The sequence below is a fragment of the Salmo salar genome, chromosome 18, assembly GCF_965601325.2.
Source record: "Salmo salar chromosome 18, fSalSal1, whole genome shotgun sequence".
Classification (NCBI taxonomy): domain Eukaryota; kingdom Metazoa; phylum Chordata; class Actinopteri; order Salmoniformes; family Salmonidae; genus Salmo; species Salmo salar.
Window position 1 is genome coordinate 99261376 of NC_138308.1, and position 19400 is coordinate 99280775.

Genomic DNA, 19400 nt, shown 5'->3' on the forward strand with positions numbered 1-19400 from the left:
TGGTGTGGTATCCATGGAGGACTGGTGAGGTAGTACTAGAGGTACCCATGGAGGTTGAGTGATATGACTGTTTCACTTCCAATGGTTTTAATAAATCAGGTCAGAGCAGGAAGAGAACAGGAGTGACGCACACACACACTCAGTGAGGTGACAGTAGCAGGTGGTTGGGGACAGGTACAGACACCTCCGCTCTGTCTCAGGACAGACAGGTAGACAGTTGACGCTGCATCAAGTCACAAGCTCTGAGCTTCAGACACAGAAACAGCTGGGCAAAATGACTGGAACAGGATGTATGCAAATTAAAATATCTAAAACGTATTGAATGTTGCAAACACACACACAGACTACACACACACACACAGACTACAAGCCATAGGAGATCATTACAGTCTTTCTTGTGTCTGTGTGTAGATGTACTGGGGGTATCTGATTATAGGGTTCAGGAAGAGTGTACACACACACACACACACACACACACACACACACACACACACACACACACACACACACACACACACACACACACACACACACACACACACACACACTTATTTCCACTCATTCACCAGTTGCACCTTGAGAGGCAGATCTCTGGATGTGAAGAGACATCACATGACCCAAACTGAAAAGCCAGTAGTCATTTTTCCAGGTAAAAAGGTTTACTGATTTATGGAACAAAAACAGGTCTTTTTATTTTTTATTTTTTTCAGCTAAATAAAATGTCTACCTCATACTCTTATGACAGTATCAAAACGCTTCATAAAAAGGACAGTTATAAGGAAGGAATCTGTAGTACACTGAAGGGTTGTTCTCCTAACACACGATGCTTCCCAAAGACGAACCCAAGGGTCTCCTGGTCAACAGCACTTTGGGAAATATGGATCCATTTCAGACGCAGCGGCAGATACACTGTGACACCTAACAGTGATGCTGTGGTCTTATCTTCTCGACGGAGCCTTGGACGGTACAGAACGACTCTTCTTGGGGACCTTCTTACAGCCCTTGGCCTTTGTAGAGGGGTCTGACAAGGGGAGGGAGGGAGCGAGGGACGGGGTAGGGTTGGGTTTGCATGTCGCCTCCCTCAGCAGAACGTTGGCGCGGTCGGTGGGAGGGGCTTCGGGGTCAACGAGGAGCTGAAAGGGGTCGTCTAGGTGCGGGGTCATTGACGATTGAGAATCACACGCCTGAAGAAGAGGAGAGGAGGGGAGGTCAAAGGTTAAGGAACATGAAAACACACATAAACAACTTTCCTTTTATCCATGTCCCACAAACTACCAAACAAAAATCAGTCCTAGTCAGTCTGAAGGTCCTAAACGAGAGGGAGAGGAAATAGAGAGACTGATCCTAGTTATTTTCAGTCTTTGAAATGAGCTTTTTTTTTTAAAGAGTCAATTGAATCGTAGGTCCCGCTTTAAATAGCAGCCTGTCATTTAAATGATGACCGTCCATATCCAGCCGTTTACTGAGACCACTTCCTTTACAACATCTAGAAAAACCTTGTCTGTTTTTGGGGGATTAACGACCAGATTAAGGAAATGGAAACTAGGGGTAGAAGTAAAGTCTTCCTATTGAAAGTGTCACTGTGGGTTTGGTCAAACGGACACATTTCACAGTTTGGAAGTTAAGTCTGGAAAAGTAGACAGACGTTAAAAAGATACATCGACAGGAGAAAAAAACGCACACAGACACAGGGATCAAGCCTGATTTCTACTCTTTTAGACACTGCAGTCCCTGCGGTGTTAAATGAGCCAAACAGAGGTTCTTCCATACTGTCAGTAATCGGACGAGGACAACTGATAGATGAGAGACAGCAGTGTTGAGAGAGTCTCTCTAGTTGTAGGACAGCAGTGTTACTATAAAGAGTATCTAGTTGTAGGACAGCAGTGTTACTATAAAGAGTATCTAGTTGTAGGACAGTGTTACTATAAAGAGTATCTAGTTGTAGGACAGCAGTGTTACTATAAAGAGTATCTAGTTGTAGGACAGCAGCGTTACTATAAAGAGTATCTAGTTGTAGGACAGCAGTGTTACTATAAAGAGTATCTAGTTGTAGGACAGCAGCGTTACTATAAAGAGTATCTAGTTGTAGGACAGCAGCGTTACTATAAAGAGTATCTAGTTGTAGGACAGCAGTGTTACTATAAAGAGTATCTAGTTGTAGGACAGCAGTGTTACTATAAAGAGTATCTAGTTGTAGGACAGTGTTACTATAAAGAGTATCTAGTTGTAGGACAGCAGCGTTACTATAAAGAGTATCTAGTTGTAGGACAGCAGTGTTACTATAAAGAGTATCTAGTTGTAGGACAGCAGTGTTACTATAAAGAGTATCTAGTTGTAGGACAGCAGCGTTACTATAAAGAGTATCTAGTTGTAGGACAGCAGTGTTACTATAAAGAGTATCTAGTTGTAGGACAGTGTTACTATAAAGAGTATCTAGTTGTAGGACAGCAGCGTTACTATAAAGAGTATCTAGTTGTAGGACAGCAGCGTTACTATAAAGAGTATCTAGTTGTAGGACAGCAGCGTTACTATAAAGAGTATCTAGTTGTAGGACAGCAGTGTTACTATAAAGAGTATCTAGTTGTAGGACAGTGTTACTATAAAGAGTATCTAGTTGTAGGACAGCAGTGTTACTATAAAGAGTATCTAGTTGTAGGACAGCAGTGTTACTATAAAGAGTATCTAGTTGTAGGACAGCAGTGTTACTATAAAGAGTATCTAGTTGTAGGACAGCAGTGTTACTATAAAGAGTATCTAGTTGTAGGACAGCAGCGTTACTATAAAGAGTATCTAGTTGTAGGACAGCAGCGTTACTATAAAGAGTATCTAGTTGTAGGACAGCAGCGTTACTATAAAGAGTATCTAGTTGTAGGACAGCAGCGTTACTATAAAGAGTATCTAGTTGTAGGACAGCAGCGTTACTATAAAGAGTATCTAGTTGTAGGACAGCAGCGTTACTATAAAGAGTATCTAGTTGTAGGACAGCAGCGTTACTATAAAGAGTATCTAGTTGTAGGACAGCAGCGTTACTATAAAGAGTATCTAGTTGTAGGACAGCAGCGTTACTATAAAGAGTATCTAGTTGTAGGACAGCAGTGTTACTATAAAGAGTATCTAGTTGTAGGACAGCAGTGTTACTATAAAGAGTATCTAGTTGTAGGACAGTGTTACTATAAAGAGTATCTAGTTGTAGGACAGCAGTGTTACTATAAAGAGTATCTAGTTGTAGGACAGTGTTACTATAAAGAGTATCTAGTTGTAGGACAGTGTTACTATAAAGAGTATCTAGTTGTAGGACAGCAGTGTTACTATAAAGAGTATCTAGTTGTAGGACAGTGTTACTATAAAGAGTATCTAGTTGTAGGACAGCAGTGTTACTATAAAGAGTATCTAGTTGTAGGACAGCAGCGTTACTATAAAGAGTATCTAGTTGTAGGACAGCAGCGTTACTATAAAGAGTATCTAGTTGTAGGACAGCAGTGTTACTATAAAGAGTATCTAGTTGTAGGACAGTGTTACTATAAAGAGTATCTAGTTGTAGGACAGCAGCGTTACTATAAAGAGTATCTAGTTGTAGGACAGCAGTGTTACTATAAAGAGTATCTAGTTGTAGGACAGCAGTGTTACTATAAAGAGTATCTAGTTGTAGGACAGTGTTACTATAAAGAGTATCTAGTTGTAGGACAGCAGCGTTACTATAAAGAGTATCTAGTTGTAGGACAGCAGGTTACTATAAAGAGTATCTAGTTGTAGGACAGCAGTGTTACTATAAAGAGTATCTAGTTGTAGGACAGTGTTACTATAAAGAGTATCTAGTTGTAGGACAGCAGTGTTACTATAAAGAGTATCTAGTTGTAGGACAGCAGTGTTACTATAAAGAGTATCTAGTTGTAGGACAGCAGCGTTACTATAAAGAGTATCTAGTTGTAGGACAGCAGCGTTACTATAAAGAGTATCTAGTTGTAGGACAGCAGCGTTACTATAAAGAGTATCTAGTTGTAGGACAGCAGTGTTACTATAAAGAGTATCTAGTTGTAGGACAGCAGCGTTACTATAAAGAGTATCTAGTTGTAGGACAGCAGCGTTACTATAAAGAGTATCTAGTTGTAGGACAGCAGTGTTACTATAAAGAGTATCTAGTTGTAGGACAGCAGTGTTACTATAAAGAGTATCTAGTTGTAGGACAGCAGTGTTACTATAAAGAGTATCTAGTTGTAGGACAGTGTTACTATAAAGAGTATCTAGTTGTAGGACAGCAGTGTTACTATAAAGAGTATCTAGTTGTAGGACAGCAGTGTTACTATAAAGAGTATCTAGTTGTAGGACAGCAGTGTTACTATAAAGAGTATCTAGTTGTAGGACAGCAGTGTTACTATAAAGAGTATCTAGTTGTAGGACAGCAGTGTTACTATAAAGAGTATCTAGTTGTAGGACAGCAGCGTTACTATAAAGAGTATCTAGTTGTAGGACAGCAGCGTTACTATAAAGAGTATCTAGTTGTAGGACAGCAGTGTTACTATAAAGAGTATCTAGTTGTAGGACAGCAGTGTTACTATAAAGAGTATCTAGTTGTAGGACAGCAGCGTTACTATAAAGAGTATCTAGTTGTAGGACAGTGTTACTATAAAGAGTATCTAGTTGTAGGACAGTGTTACTATAAAGAGTATCTAGTTGTAGGACAGCAGCGTTACTATAAAGAGTATCTAGTTGTAGGACAGCAGTGTTACTATAAAGAGTATCTAGTTGTAGGACAGCAGTGTTACTATAAAGAGTATCTAGTTGTAGGACAGTGTTACTATAAAGAGTATCTAGTTGTAGGACAGTGTTACTATAAAGAGTATCTAGTTGTAGGACAGTGTTACTATAAAGAGTATCTAGTTGTAGGACAGTGTTACTATAAAGAGTATCTAGTTGTAGGACAGCAGCGTTACTATAAAGAGTATCTAGTTGTAGGACAGCAGTGTTACTATAAAGAGTATCTAGTTGTAGGACAGCAGTGTTACTATAAAGAGTATCTAGTTGTAGGACAGCTGTTACTATAAAGAGTATCTAGTTGTAGGACAGCAGCGTTACTATAAAGAGTATCTAGTTGTAGGACAGCAGTGTTACTATAAAGAGTATCTAGTTGTAGGACAGCAGTGTTACTATAAAGAGTATCTAGTTGTAGGACAGCAGTGTTACTATAAAGAGTATCTAGTTGTAGGACAGCAGTGTTACTATAAAGAGTATCTAGTTGTAGGACAGCAGTGTTACTATAAAGAGTATCTAGTTGTAGGACAGCAGCGTTACTATAAAGAGTATCTAGTTGTAGGACAGCAGCGTTACTATAAAGAGTATCTAGTTGTAGGACAGCAGTGTTACTATAAAGAGTATCTAGTTGTAGGACAGCTGTTACTATAAAGAGTATCTAGTTGTAGGACAGCGTGTTACTATAAAGAGTATCTAGTTGTAGGACAGCGTGTTACTATAAAGAGTATCTAGTTGTAGGACAGCAGTGTTACTATAAAGAGTATCTAGTTGTAGGACAGCAGTGTTACTATAAAGAGTATCTAGTTGTAGGACAGCAGTGTTACTATAAAGAGTATCTAGTTGTAGGACAGTGTTACTATAAAGAGTATCTAGTTGTAGGACAGTGTTACTATAAAGAGTATCTAGTTGTAGGACAGCAGTGTTACTATAAAGAGTATCTAGTTGTAGGACAGCAGCGTTACTATAAAGAGTATCTAGTTGTAGGACAGCAGCGTTACTATAAAGAGTATCTAGTTGTAGGACAGCAGTGTTACTATAAAGAGTATCTAGTTGTAGGACAGCAGTGTTACTATAAAGAGTATCTAGTTGTAGGACAGCAGTGTTACTATAAAGAGTATCTAGTTGTAGGACAGCAGTGTTACTATAAAGAGTATCTAGTTGTAGGACAGCAGTGTTACTATAAAGAGTATCTAGTTGTAGGACAGTGTTACTATAAAGAGTATCTAGTTGTAGGACAGCAGCGTTACTATAAAGAGTATCTAGTTGTAGGACAGTGTTACTATAAAGAGTATCTAGTTGTAGGACAGTGTTACTATAAAGAGTATCTAGTTGTAGGACAGTGTTACTATAAAGAGTATCTAGTTGTAGGACAGCAGTGTTACTATAAAGAGTATCTAGTTGTAGGACAGCAGTGTTACTATAAAGAGTATCTAGTTGTAGGACAGTGTTACTATAAAGAGTATCTAGTTGTAGGACAGCAGTGTTACTATAAAGAGTATCTAGTTGTAGGACAGTGTTACTATAAAGAGTATCTAGTTGTAGGACAGCAGTGTTACTATAAAGAGTATCTAGTTGTAGGACAGCAGTGTTACTATAAAGAGTATCTAGTTGTAGGACAGCTGTTACTATAAAGAGTATCTAGTTGTAGGACAGCAGCGTTACTATAAAGAGTATCTAGTTGTAGGACAGCAGCGTTACTATAAAGAGTATCTAGTTGTAGGACAGCAGCGTTACTATAAAGAGTATCTAGTTGTAGGACAGCAGTGTTACTATAAAGAGTATCTAGTTGTAGGACAGCAGTGTTACTATAAAGAGTATCTAGTTGTAGGACAGCAGTGTTACTATAAAGAGTATCTAGTTGTAGGACAGTGTTACTATAAAGAGTATCTAGTTGTAGGACAGTGTTACTATAAAGAGTATCTAGTTGTAGGACAGTGTTACTATAAAGAGTATCTAGTTGTAGGACAGTGTTACTATAAAGAGTATCTAGTTGTAGGACAGCAGCGTTACTATAAAGAGTATCTAGTTGTAGGACAGTGTTACTATAAAGAGTATCTAGTTGTAGGACAGCAGTGTTACTATAAAGAGTATCTAGTTGTAGGACAGCAGCGTTACTATAAAGAGTATCTAGTTGTAGGACAGCAGCGTTACTATAAAGAGTATCTAGTTGTAGGACAGCAGCGTTACTATAAAGAGTATCTAGTTGTAGGACAGCAGCGTTACTATAAAGAGTATCTAGTTGTAGGACAGCAGCGTTACTATAAAGAGTATCTAGTTGTAGGACAGCAGCGTTACTATAAAGAGTATCTAGTTGTAGGACAGCTGTTACTATAAAGAGTATCTAGTTGTAGGACAGCAGCGTTACTATAAAGAGTATCTAGTTGTAGGACAGCAGCGTTACTATAAAGAGTATCTAGTTGTAGGACAGTGTTACTATAAATAGTATCTAGTTGCAGGACAGTGTTACTATAAAGAGTATCTAGTTGTAGGACAGTGTTACTATAAAGAGTATCTAGTTGTAGGACAGCAGTGTTACTATAAAGAGTATCTAGTTGTAGGACAGCAGTGTTACTATAAAGAGTATCTAGTTGTAGGACAGCAGTGTTACTATAAAGAGTATCTAGTTGTAGGACAGCAGTGTTACTATAAAGAGTATCTAGTTGTAGGACAGTGTTACTATAAAGAGTATCTAGTTGTAGGACAGCAGTGTTACTATAAAGAGTATCTAGTTGTAGGACAGCAGTGTTACTATAAAGAGTATCTAGTTGTAGGACAGCAGTGTTACTATAAAGAGTATCTAGTTGTAGGACAGCAGTGTTACTATAAAGAGTATCTAGTTGTAGGACAGCAGCGTTACTATAAAGAGTATCTAGTTGTAGGACAGCAGCGTTACTATAAAGAGTATCTAGTTGTAGGACAGCAGCGTTACTATAAAGAGTATCTAGTTGTAGGACAGCAGTGTTACTATAAAGAGTATCTAGTTGTAGGACAGCAGTGTTACTATAAAGAGTATCTAGTTGTAGGACAGCAGCGTTACTATAAAGAGTATCTAGTTGTAGGACAGTGTTACTATAAAGAGTATCTAGTTGTAGGACAGCAGTGTTACTATAAAGAGTATCTAGTTGTAGGACAGCAGTGTTACTATAAAGAGTATCTAGTTGTAGGACAGCAGTGTTACTATAAAGAGTATCTAGTTGTAGGACAGCAGCGTTACTATAAAGAGTATCTAGTTGTAGGACAGCAGTGTTACTATAAAGAGTATCTAGTTGTAGGACAGCAGTGTTACTATAAAGAGTATCTAGTTGTAGGACAGCAGTGTTACTATAAAGAGTATCTAGTTGTAGGACAGCAGTGTTACTATAAAGAGTATCTAGTTGTAGGACAGCAGTGTTACTATAAAGAGTATCTAGTTGTAGGACAGCAGTGTTACTATAAAGAGTATCTAGTTGTAGGACAGCAGTGTTACTATAAAGAGTATCTAGTTGTAGGACAGCAGCGTTACTATAAAGAGTATCTAGTTGTAGGACAGCAGCGTTACTATAAAGAGTATCTAGTTGTAGGACAGCGTGTTACTATAAAGAGTATCTAGTTGTAGGCAGCAGTGTTACTATAAAGAGTATCTAGTTGTAGGACAGCAGTGTTACTATAAAGAGTATCTAGTTGTAGGACAGCAGTGTTACTATAAAGAGTATCTAGTTGTAGGACAGCAGTGTTACTATAAAGAGTATCTAGTTGTAGGACAGTGTTACTATAAAGAGTATCTAGTTGTAGGACAGCGGTTACTATAAAGAGTATCTAGTTGTAGGACAGCAGTGTTACTATAAAGAGTATCTAGTTGTAGGACAGCAGTGTTACTATAAAGAGTATCTAGTTGTAGGACAGCAGTGTTACTATAAAGAGTATCTAGTTGTAGGACAGCAGTGTTACTATAAAGAGTATCTAGTTGTAGGACAGTGTTACTATAAAGAGTATCTAGTTGTAGGACAGTGTTACTATAAAGAGTATCTAGTTGTAGGACAGCAGTGTTACTATAAAGAGTATCTAGTTGTAGGACAGCAGTGTTACTATAAAGAGTATCTAGTTGTAGGACAGCAGCGTTACTATAAAGAGTATCTAGTTGTAGGACAGCAGTGTTACTATAAAGAGTATCTAGTTGTAGGACAGCAGCGTTACTATAAAGAGTATCTAGTTGTAGGACAGCAGTGTTACTATAAAGAGTATCTAGTTGTAGGACAGCAGTGTTACTATAAAGAGTATCTAGTTGTAGGACAGCTGTTACTATAAAGAGTATCTAGTTGTAGGACAGCAGTGTTACTATAAAGAGTATCTAGTTGTAGGACAGCAGCGTTACTATAAAGAGTATCTAGTTGTAGGACAGCAGCGTTACTATAAAGAGTATCTAGTTGTAGGACAGCAGTGTTACTATAAAGAGTATCTAGTTGTAGGACAGCAGTGTTACTATAAAGAGTATCTAGTTGTAGGACAGCAGCGTTACTATAAAGAGTATCTAGTTGTAGGACAGCAGTGTTACTATAAAGAGTATCTAGTTGTAGGACAGCAGTGTTACTATAAAGAGTATCTAGTTGTAGGACAGCAGTGTTACTATAAAGAGTATCTAGTTGTAGGACAGCAGTGTTACTATAAAGAGTATCTAGTTGTAGGACAGTGTTACTATAAAGAGTATCTAGTTGTAGGACAGTGTTACTATAAAGAGTATCTAGTTGTAGGACAGCAGTGTTACTATAAAGAGTATCTAGTTGTAGGACAGCAGTGTTACTATAAAGAGTATCTAGTTGTAGGACAGCAGTGTTACTATAAAGAGTATCTAGTTGTAGGACAGTGTTACTATAAAGAGTATCTAGTTGTAGGACAGCAGCGTTACTATAAAGAGTATCTAGTTGTAGGACAGCAGCGTTACTATAAAGAGTATCTAGTTGTAGGACAGCAGCGTTACTATAAAGAGTATCTAGTTGTAGGACAGCAGTGTTACTATAAAGAGTATCTAGTTGTAGGACAGCAGCGTTACTATAAAGAGTATCTAGTTGTAGGACAGCAGCGTTACTATAAAGAGTATCTAGTTGTAGGACAGCAGTGTTACTATAAAGAGTATCTAGTTGTAGGACAGCAGCGTTACTATAAAGAGTATCTAGTTGTAGGACAGCAGCGTTACTATAAAGAGTATCTAGTTGTAGGACAGTGTTACTATAAAGAGTATCTAGTTGTAGGACAGTGTTACTATAAAGAGTATCTAGTTGTAGGACAGCAGTGTTACTATAAAGAGTATCTAGTTGTAGGACAGCAGTGTTACTATAAAGAGTATCTAGTTGTAGGACAGCAGTGTTACTATAAAGAGTATCTAGTTGTAGGACAGCAGTGTTACTATAAAGAGTATCTAGTTGTAGGACAGCAGTGTTACTATAAAGAGTCAGTGTTACTATAAAGAGTATCTAGTTGTAGGACAGCAGTGTTACTATAAAGAGTATCTAGTTGTAGGACAGTGTTACTATAAAGAGTATCTAGTTGTAGGACAGCAGTGTTACTATAAAGAGTATCTAGTTGTAGGACAGCAGTGTTACTATAAAGAGTATCTAGTTGTAGGACAGCAGTGTTACTATAAAGAGTATCTAGTTGTAGGACAGTGTTACTATAAAGAGTATCTAGTTGTAGGACAGCTGTTACTATAAAGAGTATCTAGTTGTAGGACAGCAGTGTTACTATAAAGAGTATCTAGTTGTAGGACAGCAGTGTTACTATAAATAGTATCTAGTTGTAGGACAGCAGCGTTACTATAAAGAGTATCTAGTTGTAGGACAGCAGCGTTACTATAAAGAGTATCTAGTTGTAGGACAGCAGCGTTACTATAAATAGTATCTAGTTGTAGGACAGCAGTGTTACTATAAAGAGTATCTAGTTGTAGGACAGCAGTGTTACTATAAAGAGTATCTAGTTGTAGGACAGCAGCGTTACTATAAATAGTATCTAGTTGTAGGACAGCAGTGTTACTATAAAGAGTATCTAGTTGTAGGACAGCAGTGTTACTATAAAGAGTATCTAGTTGTAGGACAGCAGTGTTACTATAAAGAGTATCTAGTTGTAGGACAGCAGTGTTACTATAAAGAGTATCTAGTTGTAGGACAGCTGTTACTATAAAGAGTATCTAGTTGTAGGACAGCAGCGTTACTATAAAGAGTATCTAGTTGTAGGACAGCAGCGTTACTATAAAGAGTATCTAGTTGTAGGACAGCAGCGTTACTATAAAGAGTATCTAGTTGTAGGACAGCAGCGTTACTATAAAGAGTATCTAGTTGTAGGACAGCAGCGTTACTATAAAGAGTATCTAGTTGTAGGACAGCAGCGTTACTATAAAGAGTATCTAGTTGTAGGACAGCAGTGTTACTATAAAGAGTATCTAGTTGTAGGACAGCAGCGTTACTATAAAGAGTATCTAGTTGTAGGACAGTGTTACTATAAAGAGTATCTAGTTGTAGGACAGCAGTGTTACTATAAAGAGTATCTAGTTGTAGGACAGCAGCGTTACTATAAAGAGTATCTAGTTGTAGGACAGCAGCGTTACTATAAAGAGTATCTAGTTGTAGGACAGCAGCGTTACTATAAAGAGTATCTAGTTGTAGGACAGCAGTGTTACTATAAAGAGTATCTAGTTGTAGGACAGCAGTGTTACTATAAAGAGTATCTAGTTGTAGGACAGCAGTGTTACTATAAAGAGTATCTAGTTGTAGGACAGCAGTGTTACTATAAAGAGTATCTAGTTGTAGGACAGCAGTGTTACTATAAAGAGTATCTAGTTGTAGGACAGCAGTGTTACTATAAAGAGTATCTAGTTGTAGGACAGCAGTGTTACTATAAAGAGTATCTAGTTGTAGGACAGCAGTGTTACTATAAAGAGTATCTAGTTGTAGGACAGCAGTGTTACTATAAAGAGTATCTAGTTGTAGGACAGCAGCGTTACTATAAAGAGTATCTAGTTGTAGGACAGTGTTACTATAAATAGTATCTAGTTGTAGGACAGTGTTACTATAAAGAGTATCTAGTTGTAGGACAGTGTTACTATAAAGAGTATCTAGTTGTAGGACAGTGTTACTATAAAGAGTATCTAGTTGTAGGACAGCAGTGTTACTATAAAGAGTATCTAGTTGTAGGACAGCAGTGTTACTATAAAGAGTATCTAGTTGTAGGACAGCAGTGTTACTATAAAGAGTATCTAGTTGTAGGACAGCAGTGTTACTATAAAGAGTATCTAGTTGTAGGACAGCAGTGTTACTATAAAGAGTATCTAGTTGTAGGACAGCAGTGTTACTATAAAGAGTATCTAGTTGTAGGACAGCAGCATTACTATAAAGAGTATCTAGTTGTAGGACAGCAGCATTACTATAAAGAGTATCTAGTTGTAGGACAGTGTTACTATAAAGAGTATCTAGTTGTAGGACAGCAGTGTTACTATAAAGAGTATCTAGTTGTAGGACAGTGTTACTATAAAGAGTATCTAGTTGTAGGACAGCAGTGTTACTATAAAGAGTATCTAGTTGTAGGACAGCAGTGTTACTATAAATAGTATCTAGTTGTAGGACAGCAGTGTTACTATAAAGAGTATCTAGTTGTAGGACAGCAGTGTTACTATAAAGAGTATCTAGTTGTAGGACAGCAGTGTTACTATAAAGAGTATCTAGTTGTAGGACAGCAGTGTTACTATAAAGAGTATCTAGTTGTAGGACAGTGTTACTATAAAGAGTATCTAGTTGTAGGACAGTGTTACTATAAAGAGTATCTAGTTGTAGGACAGCAGTGTTACTATAAAGAGTATCTAGTTGTAGGACAGCAGTGTTACTATAAAGAGTATCTAGTTGTAGGACAGCAGTGTTACTATAAAGAGTATCTAGTTGTAGGACAGCAGTGTTACTATAAAGAGTATCTAGTTGTAGGACAGCAGTGTTACTATAAAGAGTATCTAGTTGTAGGACAGCAGCGTTACTATAAAGAGTATCTAGTTGTAGGACAGCAGCGTTACTATAAAGAGTATCTAGTTGTAGGACAGTGTTACTATAAAGAGTATCTAGTTGTAGGACAGCAGTGTTACTATAAAGAGTATCTAGTTGTAGGACAGCAGCGTTACTATAAAGAGTATCTAGTTGTAGGACAGTGTTACTATAAAGAGTATCTAGTTGTAGGACAGCAGTGTTACTATAAAGAGTATCTAGTTGTAGGACAGCAGCGTTACTATAAAGAGTATCTAGTTGTAGGACAGTGTTACTATAAAGAGTATCTAGTTGTAGGACAGTGTTACTATAAAGAGTATCTAGTTGTAGGACAGTGTTACTATAAATAGTATCTAGTTGTAGGACAGTGTTACTATAAAGAGTATCTAGTTGTAGGACAGCAGCGTTACTATAAAGAGTATCTAGTTGTAGGACAGCAGCGTTACTATAAAGAGTATCTAGTTGTAGGACAGCAGTGTTACTATAAAGAGTATCTAGTTGTAGGACAGCAGCGTTACTATAAAGAGTATCTAGTTGTAGGACAGCAGTGTTACTATAAAGAGTATCTAGTTGTAGGACAGCAGTGTTACTATAAAGAGTATCTAGTTGTAGGACAGTGTTACTATAAAGAGTATCTAGTTGTAGGACAGCAGCGTTACTATAAAGAGTATCTAGTTGTAGGACAGCAGTGTTACTATAAAGAGTATCTAGTTGTAGGACAGCAGTGTTACTATAAAGAGTATCTAGTTGTAGGACAGCAGCGTTACTATAAAGAGTATCTAGTTGTAGGACAGCAGTGTTACTATAAAGAGTATCTAGTTGTAGGACAGCAGCGTTACTATAAAGAGTATCTAGTTGTAGGACAGCAGTGTTACTATAAAGAGTATCTAGTTGTAGGACAGCAGTGTTACTATAAAGAGTATCTAGTTGTAGGACAGTGTTACTATAAAGAGTATCTAGTTGTAGGACAGCAGTGTTACTATAAAGAGTATCTAGTTGTAGGACAGCAGTGTTACTATAAAGAGTATCTAGTTGTAGGACAGTGTTACTATAAAGAGTATCTAGTTGTAGGACAGCAGTGTTACTATAAAGAGTATCTAGTTGTAGGACAGCAGTGTTACTATAAAGAGTATCTAGTTGTAGGACAGCAGCGTTACTATAAAGAGTATCTAGTTGTAGGACAGCAGCGTTACTATAAAGAGTATCTAGTTGTAGGACAGCAGTGTTACTATAAAGAGTATCTAGTTGTAGGACAGCAGCGTTACTATAAAGAGTATCTAGTTGTAGGACAGCAGTGTTACTATAAATAGTCCCTCCAGGGATGAAACGGAGGTCCTCTAGTCTCTTACAGGGATGAAACGGAGGTCCTCTCTGAGACAGGCATCTTGTAGTTCTTTCCGGAGGGCGGAGACATGGCTTTGGTGGGCGGAGATTTCCCTCTCCATCGAACCAATCCTGGAGAACGCTGCGTGGTACAACTCAGAAAACATCCCCACCAGGCTCTGCAATGCACCATGGGAGGAAAGAGCAAAAGGTTTTTATTCAGGGTGTGAATGTGTGTGTTTCTTTAAATATTCAGGGAAAGGTGTTGAACTAACACCAGGAGTATGTTAACCTGATCTAGTTCTGAGAGGAGAGGACCAACTACTGATAGTAGATGGTAATATGTTAACCTGATCTAGTTCTGAGAGGAGAGGACCAACTAGCAATACGGACAATTCCTTCGACCTCATGGCTTGGTTTTTGCTCTGACATGCTCTGTAAACTGTGGGACCTTATATAGACAGGTGTGTGCCTTTCCAAATCATGTCCAATCAATTGAATTTACCACAGGTGGACTCCAATCAAGTTGTAGAAACATCTCAAGGATGATCAATGGAAACAGGATGCACCTGAGCTCAATTTCAAGTCTCATAGCAAAGAGTCTGAATACTTACGTAAATAAGGTAGTTCAGAATTTTTTATTTTATACATTTGCAAACATTTAAAAAAAAAATTTTTTTCACTTTGTCATTATGGGGTATTGTGATGTCATTATGGGGTATTGTGATGTCATTATGGGGTATTGTGATGTCATGATGGATTATTGTGATGTCATTATGGGGTATTGTTTGTAGATTGATAAGGACTGTTATGTTATAATATAAATTATTTAATCCATTTTTAGAATGAGTCTGTAACGTAAAACATTTTGGAAAAAGTAAAGGGGTCTGAATACTTTACGAATGCTCTGTATAAGCTGGAAGTAGAAGCCTAAGTGTTATTGTCCATTAGTTTACTCCAATTATTATGGCTATATATATTTTCATTTGTCAAAAACGGCAGTCAAGCATCGATCATCATGTAATCCCCCTCTCCTCTCCCATGTAACTACTCCCCAGGGCGTTGCTGTAAATGAGAACGTGTTCTCGGTCAATATAACCTGGTAAAATAAGAGTCCAATAAAGTAAAAACCAGAGTCAGAAAGTGGATATTTATTGGAAAGGAGCATTAAAGCTCGTCACCGTTTCACCCCCCTGTGAAGTTCATCACATTTCATCTGTAGATAAACTGCATGGTTTCATGAGTCGTAGTGGGAGGACCACACACCGTATCATCGCATGACTCCAACTTTACTTCCATATGATGGTTATTACATGTATATGAATATACAAGGACTAACTTCCTGCTCCTCTCTGTACCTGACAGACTAAACTGACCTTAGATCAGATTCAGGACTAACTTCCTGCTCCTTTCAGTACCTGACAGACTAACCTGACTTCCTGCTCCTCTCAGTACCTGACAGACTAAACTCAGTGTCCCTGTAGGACTAGTACCTGACAGACTAAACTCAGTGTCCCTGTAGGACTAGTACCTGACAGACTAAACTCAGTGTCCCTGTAGGACTAGTACCTGACAGACTAAACTCAGTGTCCCTGTAGGACTAGTACCTGACAGACTAAACTCAGTGTCCCTGTAGGACTAGTACCTGACAGACTAAACTCAGTGTCCCTGTAGGACTAGTACCTGACAGACTAAACTCAGTGTCCCTGTAGGACTAGTACCTGACAGACTAAACTCAGTGTCCCTGTAGGACTAGTACCTGACAGACTAAACTCAGTGTCCCTGTAGGACTAGTACCTGACAGACTAAACTCAGTGTCCCTGTAGGACTAGTACCTGACAGACTAAACTCAGTGTCCCTGTAGGACTAGTACCTGACAGACTAAACTCAGTGTCCCTGTAGGACTAGTACCTGACAGACTAAACTCAGTGTCCCTGTAGGACTAGTACCTGACAGACTAAACTCAGTGTCCCTGTAGGACTAGTACCTGACAGACTAAACTCAGTGTCCCTGTAGGACTAGTACCTGACAGACTAAACTCAGTGTCCCTGTAGGACTAGTACCTGACAGACTAAACTCAGTGTCCCTGTAGGACTAGTACCTGACAGACTAAACTCAGTGTCCCTGTAGGACTAGTACCTGACAGACTAAACTCAGTGTCCCTGTAGGACTAGTACCTGACAGACTAAACTCAGTGTCCCTGTAGGACTAGTACCTGACAGACTAAACTCAGTGTCCCTGTAGGACTAGTACCTGACAGACTAAACTCAGTGTACCTGTAGGACTAGTACCTGACAGACTAAACTCAGTGTCCCTGTAGGACTAGTACCTGACAGACTAAACTCAGTGTCCCTGTAGGACTAGTACCTGACAGACTAAACTCAGTGTCCCTGTAGGACTAGTACCTGACAGACTAAACTCAGTGTACCTGTAGGACTAGTACCTGACAGACTAAACTCAGTGTCCCTGTAGGACTAGTACCTGACAGACTAAACTCAGTGTCCCTGTAGGACTAGTACCTGACAGACTAAACTCAGTGTCCCTGTAGGACTAGTACCTGACAGACTAAACTCAGTGTCCCTGTAGGACTAGTACCTGACAGACTAAACTCAGTGTCCCTGTAGGACTAGTACCTGACAGACTAAACTCAGTGTCCCTGTAGGACTAGTACCTGACAGACTAAACTCAGTGTCCCTGTAGGACTAGTACCTGACAGACTAAACTCAGTGTCCCTGTAGGACTAGTACCTGACAGACTAAACTCAGTGTCCCTGTAGGACTAGTACCTGACAGACTAAACTCAGTGTCCCTGTAGGACTAGTACCTGACAGACTAAACTCAGTGTCCCTGTAGGACTAGTACCTGACAGACTAAACTCAGTGTACCTGTAGGACTAGTACCTGACAGACTAAACTCAGTGTCCCTGTAGGACTAGTACCTGACAGACTAAACTCAGTGTCCCTGTAGGACTAGTACCTGACAGACTAAACTCAGTGTCCCTGTAGGACTAGTACCTGACAGACTAAACTCAGTGTCCCTGTAGGACTAGTACCTGACAGACTAAACTCAGTGTCCCTGTAGGACTAGTACCTGACAGACTAAACTCAGTGTCCCTGTAGGACTAGTACCTGACAGACTAAACTCAGTGTCCCTGTAGGACTAGTACCTGACAGACTAAACTCAGTGTCCCTGTAGGACTAGTACCTGACAGACTAAACTCAGTGTCCCTGTAGGACTAGTACCTGACAGACTAAACTCAGTGTCCCTGTAGGACTAGTACCTGACAGACTAAACTCAGTGTCCCTGTAGGACTAGTACCTGACAGACTAAACTCAGTGTCCCTGTAGGACTAGTACCTGACAGACTAAACTCAGTGTCCCTGTAGGACTAGTACCTGACAGACTAAACTCAGTGTCCCTGTAGGACTAGTACCTGACAGACTAAACTCAGTGTCCCTGTAGGACTAGTACCTGACAGACTAAACTCAGTGTCCCTGTAGGACTAGTACCTGACAGACTAAACTCAGTGTCCCTGTAGGACTAGTACCTGACAGACTAAACTCAGTGTCCCTGTAGGACTAGTACCTGACAGACTAAACTCAGTGTCCCTGTAGGACTAGTACCTGACAGACTAAACTCAGTGTCCCTGTAGGACTAGTACCTGACAGACTAAACTCAGTGTCCCTGTAGGACTAGTACCTGACAGACTAAACTCAGTGTCCCTGTAGGACTAGTACCTGACAGACTAAACTCAGTGTCCCTGTAGGACTAGTACCTGACAGGCGGCCACGTCCGGCCCTCCCAGCAGCCTCTCTGGTCCAGTCAGATCCAGGTGCACTCTTGGTAACTGCAGAGGGAGGTCGTCGTCAGTGGAGGTGGATCGTGATTGGACGATACGGTCTCTGAGCTGCGGTAGGGGCAGGAGAAAAGAGATAGTCCTAGTTTATCACATAGAGAAAGAGAGAGAGAGTGTGTGTGTATTGGACCATTTACACTAGGAAGCGGCTTCACTCTGCGTTACATCGGAAGACATTCACTTACAATGGAAGGAAAGAGAGAGAGAAGCGGAGGGGGACGGGGGACTGCTGAGCGATGCGAGCACGGGCGACTCGAGTGACCAATCGAAGCTCACCATAGAGTACAAATCTTACTGGATTGGCCAACAATGGCTGTTGATACGTAGCACTAGCTAACTTTCACCCTTGTACAGTGTAAATGGCCAGTATGTGTAGCTTGCACCCTTGTACAGTGTAAATGGCCAGTATGTGTAGCTTGCACCCTTGTACAGTGTAAATGGCAAGTATGTGTAGCTTTCACCCTTGTACAGTGTAAATGGCCAGTATGTGTAGCTTTCACCCTTGTACAGTGTAAATGGCCAGTATGTGTAGCTTTCACCCTTGTACAGTGTAAATGGCCAGTATGTGTAGCTTGCACCCTTGTACAGTGTAAATGGCCAGTATGTGTAGCTTGCACCCTTGTACAGTGTAAATGGCCAGTATGTGTAGCTTTCACCCTTGTACAGTGTAAATGGCCAGTATGTGTAGCTTGCACCCTTGTACAGTGTAAATGGCCAGTATGTGTAGCTTGCACCCTTGTACAGTGTAAATGGCCAGTATGTGTAGCTTGCACCCTTGTACAGTGTAAATGGCCAGTATGTGTAGCTTGCACCCTTGTACAGTGTAAATGGCCAGTATGTGTAGCTTGCACCCTTGTACAGTGTAAATGGCCAGTATGTGTAGCTTTCACCCTTATACAGTGTAAATGGCCAGTATGTGTAGCTTGCACCCTTGTACAGTGTAAATGGCCAGTATGGGTAGCTTTCACCCTTGTACAGTGTAAATGGCCAGTATGTGTAGCTTGCACCCTTGTACAGTGTAAATGGCCAGTATGTGTAGCTTGCACCCTTGTACAGTGTAAATGGCCAGTATGTGTAGCTTTCATACAGTGTAAATGGCCAGTATGTGTAGCTTGCACCCTTGTACAGTGTAAATGGCCAGTATGTGTAGCTTGCACCCTTGTACAGTGTAAATGGCCAGTATGTGTAGCTTTCACCCTTGTACAGTGTAAATGGCCAGTATGTGTAGCTTGCACCCTTGTACAGTGTAAATGGCCAGTATGTGTAGCTTGCACCCTTGTACAGTGTAAATGGCCAGTATGTGTAGCTTGCACCCTTGTACAGTGTAAATGGGGAGTGGGAGGGGTCAAACCTCCGGGGAGTGGGCGGGGTCAAACCTCCGGGGAGTGGGCGGGGTCAAACCTCCGGGGAGTGGGCGGGGTCAAACCTCCGGGGAGTGGGCGGGGTCAAACCTCCGGGGAGTGGGCGGGGTCAAACCTCC

At 39.9% G+C, this 19400-nt stretch overlaps 1 protein-coding gene across 1 annotated transcript in view; it reads right to left on the reverse strand.

Annotated features, from left to right (window-relative positions):
* Positions 1-640: 640 nt before the first annotated feature.
* Positions 641-19400, reverse strand: part of ccdc171 (coiled-coil domain containing 171) — a 97159-nt gene continuing 78399 nt past the window's right edge. The window contains exons 25-27 of the mRNA XM_082964609.1: positions 17840-17971; positions 14093-14245; positions 641-1184 (exon numbers count right to left, since the gene is read on the reverse strand). Coding sequence (XP_082820735.1) covers positions 939-1184; positions 14093-14245; positions 17840-17971 — 531 coding nt within the window. The 3' untranslated portion in view covers positions 641-938. The remainder of the gene's footprint in view (positions 1185-14092; positions 14246-17839; positions 17972-19400) is intronic.